We start from the raw sequence: 15,771 nt of genomic DNA, 5'->3' as shown, positions 1-15,771 counted from the left end.
AGGGAGTTGAGTTCTTTTGGGAAAGGTTTCTGAGAACCACCAATGAACGGGCGCGAGGCGGGGCTGGGATCCTGCGCTGCCGAAGCGGGAAATTCTTTAGAGTGGCCTTGGGTGGGCTGCCTTGAGGCTCCATGGAGGGGCCGAGGTAAGTGATGCTGCTTCCCTACGCTCCCCGTTTCCTCTCTCAGCCTTGCTCCTTCTGGCCTAGGGCTAGAGAGGCCACTGAGGTGCGTGAAGAGTGGGTCCTACGGAAGCCGGATCGGACCTTTTTTCTGGGACTCTGGGCCCCTCCTTCCTGGAGATGGCCGATGGATTTCATTGGGCGGAGCGATTTCCCTGTGGGGTGGAGCGCGCTCCGAGAGCGGACGGCTCTTCTGTCTCCTGAGGGTAGAACTTCTCGGGGACTGGGAGCTTCCTGGAAATGAAGTGAGGGAAGAAGGGGAGGCCTTCCCTACCCCCAGGGGGGGTGGGCCTTGAAATGGGGGGTAGCAAAGGGCGCAGTGGAAAGTGCTCTCTGCCAGTTTGTGACCTGGTAATGTAGGTCATGTTACTTCTCTGGACCTCGGTTTTCCCCCTCTGTAAAGTGAAGTGGTTCGTACTAAATGACTTGTGAACAGAGGCCTAGAAAAAGCTGTCCATGCTTGTTGCATTCACACCCCGCTTGCTGCTTAACCCCCGGACTTCATTTCCCCTCCTGCAGCACGAGACAGAAATTGTTTTCTTCAGGGGCAATGGGCGATCTTTCAATTGCCAAGATCCTTTTCTCAGTCGCCAACCCTTATGATTTCACTGAGACATTTGACAGAATTGACTATCCCCCTTTCTTCTGGATATTTTGACCTGCCTTGGTTTTCTTGTTTTGTTCCTAGTGATCTAACTAATCCTAGTTCTCTTTTGCAGGGCCATCATCCATGATAACTACCACAACCACACATCTAGCCTTCATCTTTCTTCTGACTGTAGTCTCACCTCTCCAACTGCCAGCTAGATATCACCTCTATGTCTTTTAGTCATTTCAAATTCATTATGTCCTAAATTGAACTCATTACTTCTACCAGCCCACCCCACCTGAACTCTCCTCTCCTAACTTCCCTATTATTTTCAAGGGTACCATTTTTTCAGTCGCCCAAGTTCCAAACCTAGGAGTCAACCACAACTCTTCACTATCACCCTATCACCACTCCCCCTTGATCAGTTGTCAAGTCTTTTTTTTTTTTCTATCTCTGCAAAGACTCATATCCCTTCCCTTACACTATCTCTTTACAATCACTCTAATTCATGCCTTCCTTACCTCTTACCTGTACTATTGCAGTATCTTTCTAATTGGTCTCCCTATATTAATTTCCCCCCTCTTCCTCTTAATCATCTGCACAGGTCTGACTGTGTCCCTCCCCTCGTTAAGAAGTTTTAGTTGCTCCTTGCTGCCTCCAAAATTAAATATAGATTCTTCCATTTGGCATTTAAAGCCCTCCAAAAACCTGGCTTTAGCCTATCTTTTAATCTAAGTACATATTTCTTTCTCTTATACCCTATGCTTTAGTTAAACTGCCATTAATTTTCCATGGAGGCTGGATGAGAGGAAGGAGTCCTTTCCTTGTGTATCTCAAACTTGCCAAATTGTATAGGAAGAGAGGCTTATTGTTTAAGATTTTTCATTTAGATTTGCACTTTTCCCATAGGCTTTTTTGGGGGGGGGGGGCGCAATGAGGGTTAAGTGACTTGCTCAGGGTCACATAGCTAGTAAGTGTCAAGTGTCTAAGGTCAGATTTGAACTCAGGTCCTCGTGAATCCAGGGCCAGTGCTTTATCTACTGTGCCAACCAGCTGCCACCTAGCTGCCCCCTGCTTCCCATAGGTTTTTTTTTTTCTTTTTGCCGGGCAATGGGGGTTAAGTGACTTGCCCAGGGTCACACAGCTAGTAAGTGTCAAGTGTCTGAGGCCGGATTTGAACTCAGGTACTCCTGAATCCAGGGCTGGTGCTTTATCCACTGCACCACCTAGCCGCCCCCTCCCATAGGCTTTTGAAAACACCTGGTACTATTATCTGGCTCTCCTATTCTGTCACTCCACTTATACTATCTAAGCATCTGCCTGTTATTCTGTTTCCCTTTTCTCCACCAGAGTTCTTTCTAGGAAAGATAAACCTAATAAAAAAGCCCAATAAAAAAAGTAGAGGGGGCGGCTAGGTGGCGCAGTGGATAGAGCACCGGCCCTGGAGTCAGGAGTACCTGAGTTCAAATCCGGCCTCAGACACTTAACACTTACTAGCTGTGTGACCCTGGGCAAGTCACTTAACCCCAATTGCCTCACTAAAAAAAAAAAATAGAGGCAGTGCTTTTATTTTAGACCCTCCTACCTGGTTAAGACTATCTTAGAATATTAGACTTGGAAGGATATTGGAGGTTATCTAGTCCAACCCCTTCCTTTTGTACATGAGGAAACTCAGGGCCCCCTTTATTTTTTTGGTTTAGCCATCAAAATATGCTAATCTTTGTTCATTGATAATTTGAAGGATGTTTATAAATACTGAAGAAATAGCCTTTAAGGTAACAATGAGCAGTCTTACCTTCAAAAACTAGCTTCACCTTTGCCAATATTTGACCTTTATTTTTCCTTTCCTAAAAATAAGCAAAGTACTATGCACACTTTAGAAAATCAGGGTAGCACACCTATCAAATCAATATGAATTTGGGTGCTTACTCTATTCTAAACAAAAATGAAACCACCTTTGACATCAAAACGATAAATAAGTCTACATGTAAGAAGGTAATTTCTAGGGCAGGAACTTTTAGCTGAGGGGATCAGGAAAGACTTAAGTTATATAAAGTTAATCATTTAAGTAAAGTCTTATACTTTGCTCAAAAAGGTCATCCTCATAAATACCAAAGAAGTGTGGCGAAGATCTGGAGCTTTTAGTAGAATGGAAACAATATTAGCTAACGGTATGGTATGAAAACAAAGGAAAAGACACAATGTTTATATTCTAAAATAGCACCCCTGGAAACCACTGATGGCTAAAGAATCTCATTCCTATTATAATATAACTTCCTAAACTGCAAGGTCAAAGATAGTTTATCTTTACAAAAATACTTTGTAAACACTGAAAAGGAATTTCATTTTGTGCAGCCCCATAAATTAGTGGAGTCTTACTTTGTTACTCTTCTTTTATGTATGTATTTAAGAAAAGGCAAGTCTTCTGACCAACATTGTAGACAAGATGAAAAAACAATATGGTGGATTCTGAACTAGTTGAATGAACAGATCCAAAGAATAGTTATCAGTGAAGCAGAAAATCACTAGTGGGATATCCTCAGGATCTATCCTTGGTTGTATGTTATTTATGATGTTTGTCTGCGACTTGGACCGAGGCATAGTTAACATGATTATTACATTTACAGAAGACACAAAGGTATTGTTCCATAGATTCAAAAAGATCTCAGTAGATTAGAACATGGATAAAGTCTAATTAGATGAAAATTAATACATTTAGCAAATGTAAAGCTTTATACATGGGTTGAAAATGTAGCTCTTCAAGTATGAAATGGAAGATTATCTTGAAAGGATCTTTAATTTTAGTGGATCGTAAATGAACATGAATAACCAGTACAGTATGGCAGCCCAACATGGTAATGCTTCATTTAGAGAGGCATGGTGGCCAGAATTATGCTGGTCAGAGGATCGGGTTCTCTTCTGGGAGTGCATTTTAAGAAAGACATTGATAAACGAAAGAGTTTCCAGGACAATGAAATGATTAAAAAAAATGTCACATGAGGATCAGAAAACAGAAGAGGGAATTTTAGCTTGGAGAAAAGAATATGTAAGATTATCAATTTAGAACTAGAAATTATCATCCCTTCATATTCAGTTCAGACTTGGGTCTTCTGTGAATTCCTTACTGAGATAGTCCTTATGAGTTCGAAGTATTATCTTCCCATGTAGGAATGTAAACAGTTTGCTCCTTTAATATCCCTCACGAAGTCTTTCCTGTTTACCTTTTTATACTTCTCCAGGGTCTTCATGTTTTGTTCTTTGTGGGGCAGACAGGGTGGGGTATCTTATGTCTGGGGCTGGATTTGGGCTTGGGGCCTCCTGGGTCCAGGGCTGGTGCTTTGTCCACTGTCCCACCTAACTAATCCATGATGACATCATTAAAATAGGGTTGAGGTGTAAGAAGAATAGACTGGGGGAGGGAGAAGGGGAGAGATGGTCTGGGGAGAGATAGTTTACATGAAAGAAACAAGAAAAAAGCTTATGGAAGAGAGTAGAAGAGGGGGAAGGAGTTGGGGAGTGAGTGAACCTTAATATTATCAGAATTGGCTCAAAGAAGGACTAACATACATACTCAAGTAGGTATAGTAATATATTTTTGCCCTGAGGGAGGGGAGGGAGAAAAGGGGAGTGGAGGAGAAGGGAAGGAGGAAAGGGCAGATTGGGAGAGAGAGCAGTAAAAAGCAAAACACTTTCAAGAAAGATGATGTTCTGCATTACTGCACAAGTATGACATACTGAATTGCTTGATCTCATACGGAGGGTTGAGGAGGAAGGAAGGAAGGAAAATTTAGAATACAGAATTAGCTTAGGGACCTTGATCTCATTGGAGTGGGCTCATGGAGAGAATAGCTTTCATACCCAATTGGGAGGAGTAATCTATTTAACCCTGCAGGAAAGTAGGAGAGGAAGAAGATAAGGAAGGAAGGATGAAAAAAGGGAGTGCAGAGTGAGGGAGAGGATAGTCAGAAGTAAAACACCTTTGAGGAGGAATAGGTAAAAAGAAGATAGAGTAAATGTCATGGGAAGGGAGTGGGATGGAGGGAAATAGTTATGGTGATTGATTATAATGGCAAAACATATGGTACCTACTTTGCTGGGCTTTTATGAAGAAAATTCTCTGTCAAGCTTAAGGTACTATATACAGGTTATGATGAACAGGATACTATCAGAAAAACCTGGAAAGATCTACATGAACTGAAGCATAGTGAAATGTACTGTATACAAAATAACAGCAATAGTGGAGGATGATCTGCTGGGTTTATTGTGGTTTATTTTCAGCAAGGCAATGATCCTATATAACCCTGAAGGACTTATGAAGATTGCAGCCCATCTGCAGAGAAAGAACTGATAGTATCTGAAAACAGATGGAAACACATTAAAAAAAATTTTTTTTTTCTTTTCCTCTTTGACAATTCCTTAATCTGAAGTTTTGGAGTTGTTTTTTTTTTTGTTTGTTTGTTTTACTGTTTTCTCTCACAACTAGCTAATAAGGGAATTTTTCCACAACTACTCATGTATAATTTATTTTGAATTGCTTGAGTTCTTGTGGGTGGGGGGTAGGAATGGAGGGGGGAAGAGAAGTTGGAACACAAAGTTTAAAAAAAAATTGATGTTAAAATTTTGTTTTTACATATATTTTGGAAAATAAAATTCTATTTAAAAAATAAAATAATAGAACTAGAAGGTATCTTAGTGATCATCTAGTCCAGCCTCTTATTTTATAGATAAGCAAACTGAGACCCAGAATGGCTGAATGATTTGTAGTAAGGAGGAGAGCTGGGATTTTAACTCATATCTTCTAACCCTAATACAGTGTTTTTTATACTATACCACACTTAGGGTCAACATGAGAGCTGATTTCAGATATTTCAAGGGCTGTTTTAGAAGGGGAATTTGGATTGTTTTATTCTCAGAGCACCAAACTAAAAGGAGTGGGTAGAAGGTGCAGAGAGACAGACTTTGGTTCAACATAAGGAGAAACTGTCTGACAGAGCTATCTAAAAAACAAAATGGGCTGCTTTGAGATAAAAAGATCCTTCACTAGAGGTCTTGAAACAAAGACTGAATGACCATTTATCCAGCAGTGATGCAGAAGAGATTGTTGTTTATGTACAAGTAGAACTAGATATCTTTGGATGCTCTTTCCATTCTGAGATTCTGTGATTTTGGAACATGACTCTGTCTATAATCTAACTAGTAACTAGATTAGTCCTGTTGACACAAGTACTTGGATCAAGTGCCATAATTAAAATTTAAGATGAAAATATATAAATGCAGATTTTCATTTTTAGTAATTAACTGTTTTGGGTGTTGTTTTTCCAGTGCAGAAACTGCTAAAGCCATCAGACCTATTGATCGTAAGTCAGTTCATCAGATCTGCTCAGGACAAGTGGTGCTCAGTCTAGGCACTGCTGTCAAGGAGCTGCTAGAAAATAGTGTGGATGCTGGAGCCACGAATATTGGTGAGTTTACAAGAGCCTGAAATTATAGGAATGTTAGTTTCGTGATGTTTTTATTATAGGCGAGTCATATCTATTTACTGATCTCAAAAATCAGGTAGTGTTATGCGCACAGTAATGACATTTTAACTGAAATTAAGTTTTAGTTAATTGAGCAAGTTTTTTGGGGGTTTTTTTTGAGTCTTTACCTTGTCCCTAGCAGTTTGCTAAGTGCAAGCATTATTCATTCCAGTGAATAGAACAGACACTTACTTAGATCAGAAGTATGGGCTAATAGATAAGAGACATAAAGGACTTAAAGGGAAAAATAAAAATATTATTTTAATAGCAGCTGTGTTGTAATGAAAAAGTAGCGAATACTAATTTAGAAAAGCATTAAGAAAAGCAATGTATAAGCTCTTAAATATGTTCATTGTATGAAGTTAAATGTTTATTTATCTTTCTAGACTTAAAGCTTAAGGAGTATGGAGCTGACCTTATTGAAGTTTCAGACAATGGTGTTGGAGTAGAAAAAGAAACTTTGAAGGCTTGAGTAAGTTGAATTTTCCTGACTATTGTTTCAAATCGGTTAGAACAAAATGAACAACATTTATGTTCCATTCTCTTAGTGAACACATTTTTGGCTTTAAAAAAATTATTCATGAGCCAACCTGTTAATACTTTTTCATTTCTTATTGAATATATTCCCGCACCATCCCTTTAGAAATGGTGAAACAATACAAGAACATACCACATAGATTGGATAAAAAGAAATAGGAATGTTGAGTTTTGGAGAGAGAGTGAGTGTTTTAGCATGTATAGATATAGAACTGGAGGTGATCTAGTCTAGGCCTTCATTTTATAGATGACGAAACTAAAAGCCCAGACCCGAGGCTGATGACCTTACCTTAAATTCCATTAAGATAAGATAATTAACTTCTTTTTCCAGCTCTGAAACATGCACACCTTCCAAGATTCAAGATTTCTCTGATCCTTAACACATTGTTGAAACATTTGGCTTTCGAGGAGAGGCTCTGAGTCTCACTGTAGTGCATTGAGGTTAATAGTACATTTTACTTTGGGCAAATGATTTCCTACCATTTAAAAAACAACAACTAACCCTGAATTTTGAAGAGTGATTTCAGTCATTAAGGTTTCAGTACAATGCTGAAACAAGACCCGGAATGTCCTTTGCAATAGTTTTTTTTCAAATTGGACAAAGTAAATAGTTAATTTATAGTTTGGTGTTATCACATTAGCAAAGAGGTATTTAAATATTTTATCCTTTGATGTGATAGCTACCACTGGAGTGGTGCCTCTTTTCAGCTTTTCAATTTTTAATTCTATTTAACTGCTGTTAATAATCTTAGTGAATTGCTGTATTTCTAATAGGTAAGCTCTAGTGAGGTCTAGGCTATAGTGATAGCCTCCTAATTAGTCTCTCTGCCTTGGGTCTCTCTTATTCAATCCATACTCCCTAGAGCAGTCATATTGATTTTACTGAAGCACAGATTTGACCATTTCACAATCCCCTGCTCATAAAGCTCCAGTGACTTTCTATTATTGCTTCTAGAATACAACATATAGACTCCTCTGTCATTTAAAACCCTTCAACTTGACACTTACTATCTGTGTGACCCTGGGTAAGTCACTTAACCCCAATTGCCTCACCAAAAAAAATATATTAAAACCCTTCAAAATCTAGCTTCACCCTCCTTTCCAGGTTTATTATGTTATTCCCCTTCCCACACTCTGTCCTAGTCATGTGACCTACTTGCTGTTCCTCACACATGCCATGCTATCTTCTGACTCCCTCCCGCCTTTGCACAGGCTGCCCTGAGTTACTGGAATGCTCTGTCTCCTAATCTCTACCTTCTAGACTCCCTAGCTTTCTTCAAAGCCTATGTCATATGCCACTTCCTTTCATAGGCCTTTCTTACTCCCTCTGCTCCCCTCAAATTACCTTATATTTATTCTGTATATCTTTTATTTTATATGTGTAACTTCTGTTCTCCTGAGACAATGTAAATTTCTTAAGAAAAGGGACTTTTGTCCCTTACGTTGTTTTTGTGTCCCTGGTCCTAGAATTATGCCTGACATAACAGAAGTGCTTAATAAATGCTTGTTGATTGATTGAGAATGTAACAGAGTATGAAATCCATAAAGGAAGAATAAGGTTGCAGTGCCTTTGCCAACAAATAAAAATGGAATGGTGGATGTCCTAAGATTTAGTTATGTTCATAGTACTCTCTAAGTAAGATTCTCTAAATCTTAGGAGAAATGATCAGAAAAGACTATAAGGGTAGACAGTATTTCTGCATTTTTGCCATTTCCCCGAATGGGATGTGACATCAGTGCCATGAAATATTGAATCTCTTGTGAAGGTGAAGAAATTGCCCTCAAAAAAAAAGGTAATGGTTATCAGATATGATAGATGGAATTAGAGAAAGACTGAGAGTTTTAAGAGTAATATTCCTTCCTATCCCTGTGCTCTAGGTAAGAAACTAGTAGCCAAATTTAGCTGTAGTTTATTTTAAGGTCAATGCACTTAATGCTTTTCTGAGAGTTTTTTATTGTTGTTCTGGTTCTCTTGTCAAGTATCTTCTTTGGCTATACATTTTAGAAAAATAACCATCATGCTTAATTAGTTAAGACTTTTGACCAAATATATATGTCATATGGTGAATGTGAACAAAGTATAATAATTAGGTTTCCTCTTTCCCATGAAAAATTTAAGCTTTTGCAGCTCTAACCATTTTACAGAATTATATTCTTTGATTAAAGGAGGCATGTTACTCCTAATCATTGGAAATGTAGAACTCTCAAGTTGTTTTATAAATTTTTAATTCTTAGGGAAAAAAAGATTTTTTAATTAAGTTTAATTAAAAACTTAACTAATCTGGTGAACTGACCTTGACTTGTCAGAAATATGTATTGTATATTGGTTTTCAGATTTAGAAAGGCAGAACAGGAAGGAGACTGGGAAAAAAGAACCTTTTGTATAAACTCATGAACCATGAGACTGTTTAGATCTTTGCAATTCTGTGATAAATGGAAATTTACAGTTTTCATGATGGCAAAAGATACTTTCTTTTCCTCACTGCAAATAGACTCGTTTCCCCCCATATCTCTTCTGTTTAAAAAAAGATTAAGTACCAAATCTTAGGTATTATGAATTCTTATCTGTTAAAACCCTGACTATTTGTAGTATGAGGTATATGATATAACATTTGTATCTGAGATGTTATGTCTACATCAGATGGATCATCATCTTTTGTTAAGAGATTTTGTAAAAAGTATTTAACAGAAAAGGGGGAGGTAATGAAAGAAACTGTGTGTGATAACCTATTGTCTCAAATAGTAAATTGTATATTCTGGAAAGAACTGGTTTTGGTCATGTCTTCTCTTTTATAGTGATGTTATGATCTCAACTTGTCACAAATCAGCCACAATTGGAACTCGATTGATCTTTGATCACAATGGGAAAATTGTTCAAAGGGTCCCTTACCCACGACCACAAGGGACAACCGTCAGTGTACAACAATTATTTTCTACCCTGCCTGTGAGACATAAAGAATTTCAACGAAATATTAAAAAGGTATAGTGAATTAATGGACCATGATTTTTAAAAGATGAAGTGTAACAAATTACTTTTTCAGGACTTCAAAAGATCTGTAATTTCATTCATATGAATATATTTGCTTTTCCAGACATTAGTAGACAACTCAAGTTGCTGTGGTCAAAATAAAATATCACAAAATGGCCAATTCTATGGAAATAAGCCTTTTGAAGCCACAGACTCAGTAATCAGTCTGTTATTGGGCCCACACTCAGACCCTGTCCAGCACCAGAACTTGTGCTCCTCTGGCATTGTTTTTTGTTGTTGTTGTTTTGAAATTTTTGCAGGGCAGTGAGGGTTAAGTGACTTGCTCAGGGTCACACAGCTAGAGTAAGTGTCAAGTGTCTGAGGCCAGATTTGAACTCAGGTCCTCCTGAATCCATGGCTGGTGCTTTATCCACTGCCCTGGCATTGTGTTTTAAAAATTCCAATCCTAATGAGTCATCTTAGTAGGACTTTGGTAGAGGGAGTGCTTTCTGCTTTGTCTTCACATTCTATCTGGCCAACCAGGACATTTTTCCATTTACCTCTAGCCCAGCCACTTCTTTCCACTTCAATCAGCCTCCTCTACACTGATCTAGACCTCCAGAATCTTTGGGACCTCCAGAATCTTAGAACCCCAGTTCTAAGGGAAGTTAATCCACTCATCCTGGCTTCTATCCTAGGGCCTAGCTATCTTTTTTTAATTAAAAAAACTTTTTTTTTTGGCGGAACAATAAGGATTAAGTGACTTGCCCAGGGTCACACAGCTAGTAAGTGTCAAGTGTCTGAGGCCATATTTGAACTCGAATCCTCTTGAATCCAGGGCCGGTGCTTTATCCACTGTGCCATCTCACTGTCCCCTGGCCTAGCTATCTTGATTGGTGAATGAGTGAGTGCAAACTAACCTATAAAGCCCACTATATCTACTAACTGACCCCAGACCATCATTGGCCTTTCCATCTCATCCAACCATATACCTAAACCTAGACCATCTTGCCATGTCTGCTACCCTGCTTCTTTACCCATACCTCTGCTTCCCATCTCTTTCTGTAAGTAACAGTAATATTATCAATAGTATCATTACTTCTGGAAAGAGCATTTCATTTGAGTGCTATACCTGTCAACTCACCATCTCTATGAGGCACCAGACCAATGTTCACTTCCCTTGCTACTACTCCCTTATATATGTTGACTTTCCCTTTTAGAATGTAAACTCCTTCAGGGGCAGGGACTATTTCACTTTTTAAAAAAGTTATTTGTAGCTCTATCACTTAATAAGTGGTTAATAAATGCTTTTTCATTTATTTATTCAAATGTGTCATTGATGATTTCTTATTTTTTTTATTCCATTTTCTTAATTCCCTTGAAAATTATTTAGCTTATTTTTTCCACTTAGTCAGACATTACTGTATTAAGACAGTCTTATATTTTTTCTTAGAAATAATCATCAAATAGTTGTTGAATGCCCATGCCTGTGTGTAATGAATCAACTCAGAAATTACATTATTTTACTTTGAATTTTTTTAATTCTGAAAGTTTATCTTCTAATAGTTTTACATTCATTTTAAGAACATTCTCCATTTTTTGAGACTTTGAAAAATAACTCACTAAAGCCTTCATAGATTTGAATGAAAATTAAGTGCATGATCATGCATTAAACATATAGTTAAAAACTTTTTTTTTTAACATAAAGTATTTTGCAAGAGGCTAACTTGTGCCTAAGTTTTACATATTGTCCTTACTGTGAACAAAAGAGTCGTGTATATATTTAGGAATGTCTCATTGAGACAGTAAACAGATGTATTAATACCAGCTAGAGGAATATGGTAGTGAGATTTTGGGCTCTATTTTATGAGTGCTGTGTGTCTTAAATTAGGTTATTCTCTGTGCCCAAGATTCCCAACAGTCAGGAAGAATTCTTTTCGTTAAAGTACTTTGATAACATGTGCTTTTCCAATTACAAATGATTGAGAGGTTTTTTGCACTTTTTGTTGTTTTTTTTTTTAACCAGGAGTTCACCAAAATGGTACAGGTATTACAAGCATACTGTATCATTTCAACAGGTATACGGATAAACTGCACCAATCAGGTTGGACAAGGAAAACGACAGACTATTTTATGCACAAATGGAAATGCCACAGTAAAGGAAAATATCGGAGCAGTGTTTGGACAAAAACAGGTACTAATTGCCAAACAAATTGTATTGTAGTTGTGGCAGGTTATTGCCCTTTTAGAATTAATGTTCTCAAAAAAAAAAAGAATTAATGTTCTCCAAGAAAAATCCAATCCATTTCCCACTAAGATTACTTGAATTAGAATCATTAGTTGCTTGAGAAAACAAAAGGCTATTTTGTCCTTTCTTGATTTAAAGAAAACCATACACTTCTGCTCCTACTCATTAAATTTGTTAGTAAGATTTTGTCTAGTAAATGGAATGGCCTGAATTTTCCAGCTGTTCAAATATATGTCAGGAGTATGATCACTGTTTATAAGCCAAACAGATCAGATCAAGTTCCCTTTCTTTCCTAATATAGTTTAATTAAAGTTAGAGAGGAAAAAAAAGGTGGGGTGGGGAGGAAGCCTAATGTCTTATTTCCAGAAGTTAGGTTTACTCAATTGTGGATAGTAACAATGAACCATGATTTCTTTCAGTTGCAAAACATCATTCCCTTTGTGCAGCTGCCCCCTAGTGAATCAGTTTGTGAAGAGTATGGTATTAATTATAATGATGCACAACACAATCTCTTTAGGTAAGTAACTAAAGATTTTTGACTAGATGATTCACTTGGAGTTATTTAATGAGGCTTTTTAAGGGCAAAATGATGAGTTAGGAATTGCATGAAATTGTGAGTGACATTGCCACTGAAAAGAGAATTTAGGGAAAGTACTATAAGAAAGATCCTAGATGCTTAACCATAATTAATATAAGCATGAACAGGAATAAAAGGAGTTTCTTTGTTCTACATAATTTGGCACATTTTCAATTTTTTCTGATGAATTTATATCCTTAGTGCAGGTTTTAGGTAATAAGTGATCAAAATAATTTCAAAATATATTCTCATGTATAATAATTTACTTATAAAATCATTTTAGCATGGCAAAAGAATATAAGACTGATTTTATAGCATGTTTGATTTATTTTTGCTTGAGTATTCCAGCCTTTCTCCAAACTCAAACATTTCTTTTAAAAAAATAGTTTTATTGATGCCTTTTTCTACATCACAGTGATTTCTATCTAAATATATGTTAACTATTATCCCCTGGCTCCTTTCAGTTGCTTAATTTTGTTAGTTTTAATTTAATTTGATTGTTTTCAATTAGAAAAAAGATATTTTCTCTCCCTCCTGCCTTTACCTCCCCTGGAAAAAAAAAATTAAAAAAAAACCTTCTACTAAAATTTCTAACAAATATACATAGTCAAGCAGAACAAATTCCTTGCCTTGGACATGCCAAGAAAAATAGCTGTCCTGTTCTACATCTTGAGTCCTATCTATCTCTTTGTGAGGAGTTTGGTAGCAGGCCTAATAGAATCATGGTTGATTACTATGTTGATCATAATTCTTTTTTTTTGTTTGTTTTGTTTTTTTATTTTTTGTTGGTGGGTCAATGAGGGTTAAGTGACTTGCCCAGGGTCACACAACTAGTAAGTGTCAAGTGTCTGAGGCCTTATTTGAACTCAGGTCCTCCTGAACCCAGGGCCAGTGCTTTATCCACTGCACTACCTCGCTGCCTCCAATCATAATTCTTAAGCCTTTTAAATTCGAATCTTCCCTTGTAATGAAGAAAACTAAGTTAAAACAACTGAAGTGACTTCTTCAACCTAGATATAACATTCTACCTTTGTTTTGTGTAACCTCTTTGCCAAGAGGAGAGAGAGAGAAGCAAAATTATATAGTCCAACTGGGCTGAAAGATCAGAACTCTCTCTCTGGATTCTCCCTAGTGAGCTACCATGGGGTCTTTTGAGTAAATATGATATAAAATGTATAATGGAAATCCTATGGAATTACTGGAAGCACTCTGTTTTCTATTTTTCTGAGAAGTAGAAATAGATTACACCTAAAATATTTCAATAGTATATCACCAGATTTGGAGGATTTAGAGATGGACAGGAATGGGGAAAACTGGGAGCTTTAAAAAATACTTTAAAATTATTGTGCTAGGGGCAGCTAGGTGGCTCAAGGGATGAAGCACCAGCCCTGGAGTCAGGAGGACCTGAGTTCAAATCTAGCCTCAGACACTTGACACTTACTAGCTGTGTGATCATGGGCAAGTCACTTAACCCCAATTGCCTCACCAAAAAAAAAAAAGAAGAAAGAAATAAAGTAATGAAAAAATTGAATTAGTAATTAAAAAATGAATAAAATTATTGTGCTAAATAACAACAGTGCTTTGCACAGAGTAGATGTTTAAAAATACTTGTTTAATTGAATATATGTTGACAAATTACTTTCTCTTCTCTGGGTCCCAACCCTTATCATATTAATGTAAAATAGTATTTCAGGTTTTGTTTCCCATTCTGAGCATGGCGTTGGAAGGAGTACAACAGAGAGGCAGTTTTTCTTTATCAATCAACGGCCTTGTGACCCTGCAAAGGTAAAATTACTATACAGTTATCCCTCCCACATCATTGGGGTTAGAGGCATGGGGGCCCCCATGATCTGGGAAATTCATGTAAAATCATAGCAGAGAAGTCTGAATTATTATAGTATTAAAAGATGCAATATGTTGATATTATATAATACTATATAGATATCTTATGCATTTCTGAATTTCTAAACTTTTTCTGTCGTCTGCTAGCCTTCGAATGTCATCTTCAGCTTCTGCAAAACTCCCCCAAAATTCCCATTTAACTTCTTATGCCGATGCATGATAAAGGGAAAGTGGGATGGGGAAAGTCACAATGTGGAAGGGATAACTATATATTTTTGCATTTAACTTTCCCTTTTTTCTCACTCAATATTTTTAAGTCATTTTTCACATGCAAAAGTTCTAATATAGTAAACTCATTCTGTGAACTGCCTTTTGTGATTATCGGGAAATTTTACTCCATGTTATCCATTACAGGCATTTCTGTTCTATAGCAAGGTCTTCCTTATCATTTTTTAAATCATTTTTATTTATTTATTTTTTTTCTTTTGTGGGGCAGTGAGGATTAAGTGACTTGCCCAGGGTCACACAGCTAGTAAATGTCAAGTGTCTGCAGCTGGATTTGAATTCAGGTCCTCCTGAATACAGGGCCAGTGATTTATCCACTGCACCACCTAGCTGCCTCCTCTTCCATATCATTTTAAGGTTTACAGAACACTTTTCTCACAACATCCCTTTGAGGTAGGCAGTGTTTTATACTCATTTCAGAACTTTTCTATATACACTACATTGTTGTTACAAATATATTTATATTTGTTACTAATGAAAATTAAAATAGAATTATACTAAACTTAGACAAACATCCCAAGTGTTCAGAACAACTCACTCAGTTGAGACTTCAGAGTAGTTTATGGGATCATAGGTCTAGAGTTCAGAGGGACCTTAGAGGCCATCTGTCTAGTCCATCTTTCTCATTTTATAGATGAGGAAACTGAGGTCCCAGTTGGTTAATTGACTAGATTGTAAACTTGAAAGGTGGACTTTGAATCCACGTTATTTGATTCCATAGCCAATGCTTTGTACCATGCTGCCTCTAGCTTCTTTATGACATAATTGGCAAGTGACCATCTTTTCAATTTTGGGAATTTTCCAATGTTATAAATCCCAAGGTCAAGGCAGCCTATTCCATTTGTTTTTTTGAAAAAAAAAATTCTCAAACACCAAAAAAAAAAAAAATTGAGCATTTCTTTACAGGATAAGACACAAAAAGAGGAATCTATATGAAGCCATGAACCTCCATTTCATACTGCTTGCTTTTTCATGCCCCTTCCCCGTACATATATTTGTATATATGTATATATATATATATTGTA

General features: G+C 37.0%; 1 protein-coding gene across 1 annotated transcript in view; it reads left to right on the top strand.

Annotated features, from left to right (window-relative positions):
• The first annotated feature begins 5 nt into the window (after window positions 1-5).
• The window catches only part of PMS2 (PMS1 homolog 2, mismatch repair system component), a 42,010-nt gene continuing 26,244 nt past the window's right edge, over window positions 6-15,771 (top strand). Inside the window, 11 exon segments of the mRNA XM_043976087.1 lie at window positions 6-145; window positions 6,093-6,232; window positions 6,676-6,741; window positions 6,744-6,761; window positions 7,158-7,172; window positions 7,175-7,257; window positions 7,354-7,361; window positions 9,623-9,806; window positions 11,821-11,988; window positions 12,462-12,559; window positions 14,305-14,404. Coding sequence (XP_043832022.1) covers window positions 132-145; window positions 6,093-6,232; window positions 6,676-6,741; window positions 6,744-6,761; window positions 7,158-7,172; window positions 7,175-7,257; window positions 7,354-7,361; window positions 9,623-9,806; window positions 11,821-11,988; window positions 12,462-12,559; window positions 14,305-14,404 — 894 coding nt within the window. The 5' untranslated portion in view covers window positions 6-131.

The sequence above is a fragment of the Dromiciops gliroides genome, chromosome 1 (genome assembly GCF_019393635.1).
Source record: "Dromiciops gliroides isolate mDroGli1 chromosome 1, mDroGli1.pri, whole genome shotgun sequence".
NCBI classification, from domain to species: Eukaryota; Metazoa; Chordata; class Mammalia; order Microbiotheria; family Microbiotheriidae; genus Dromiciops; species Dromiciops gliroides.
Note: the sequence above shows the minus strand (reverse complement) of the source record. Positions and strands in the feature narration are given on the sequence as shown.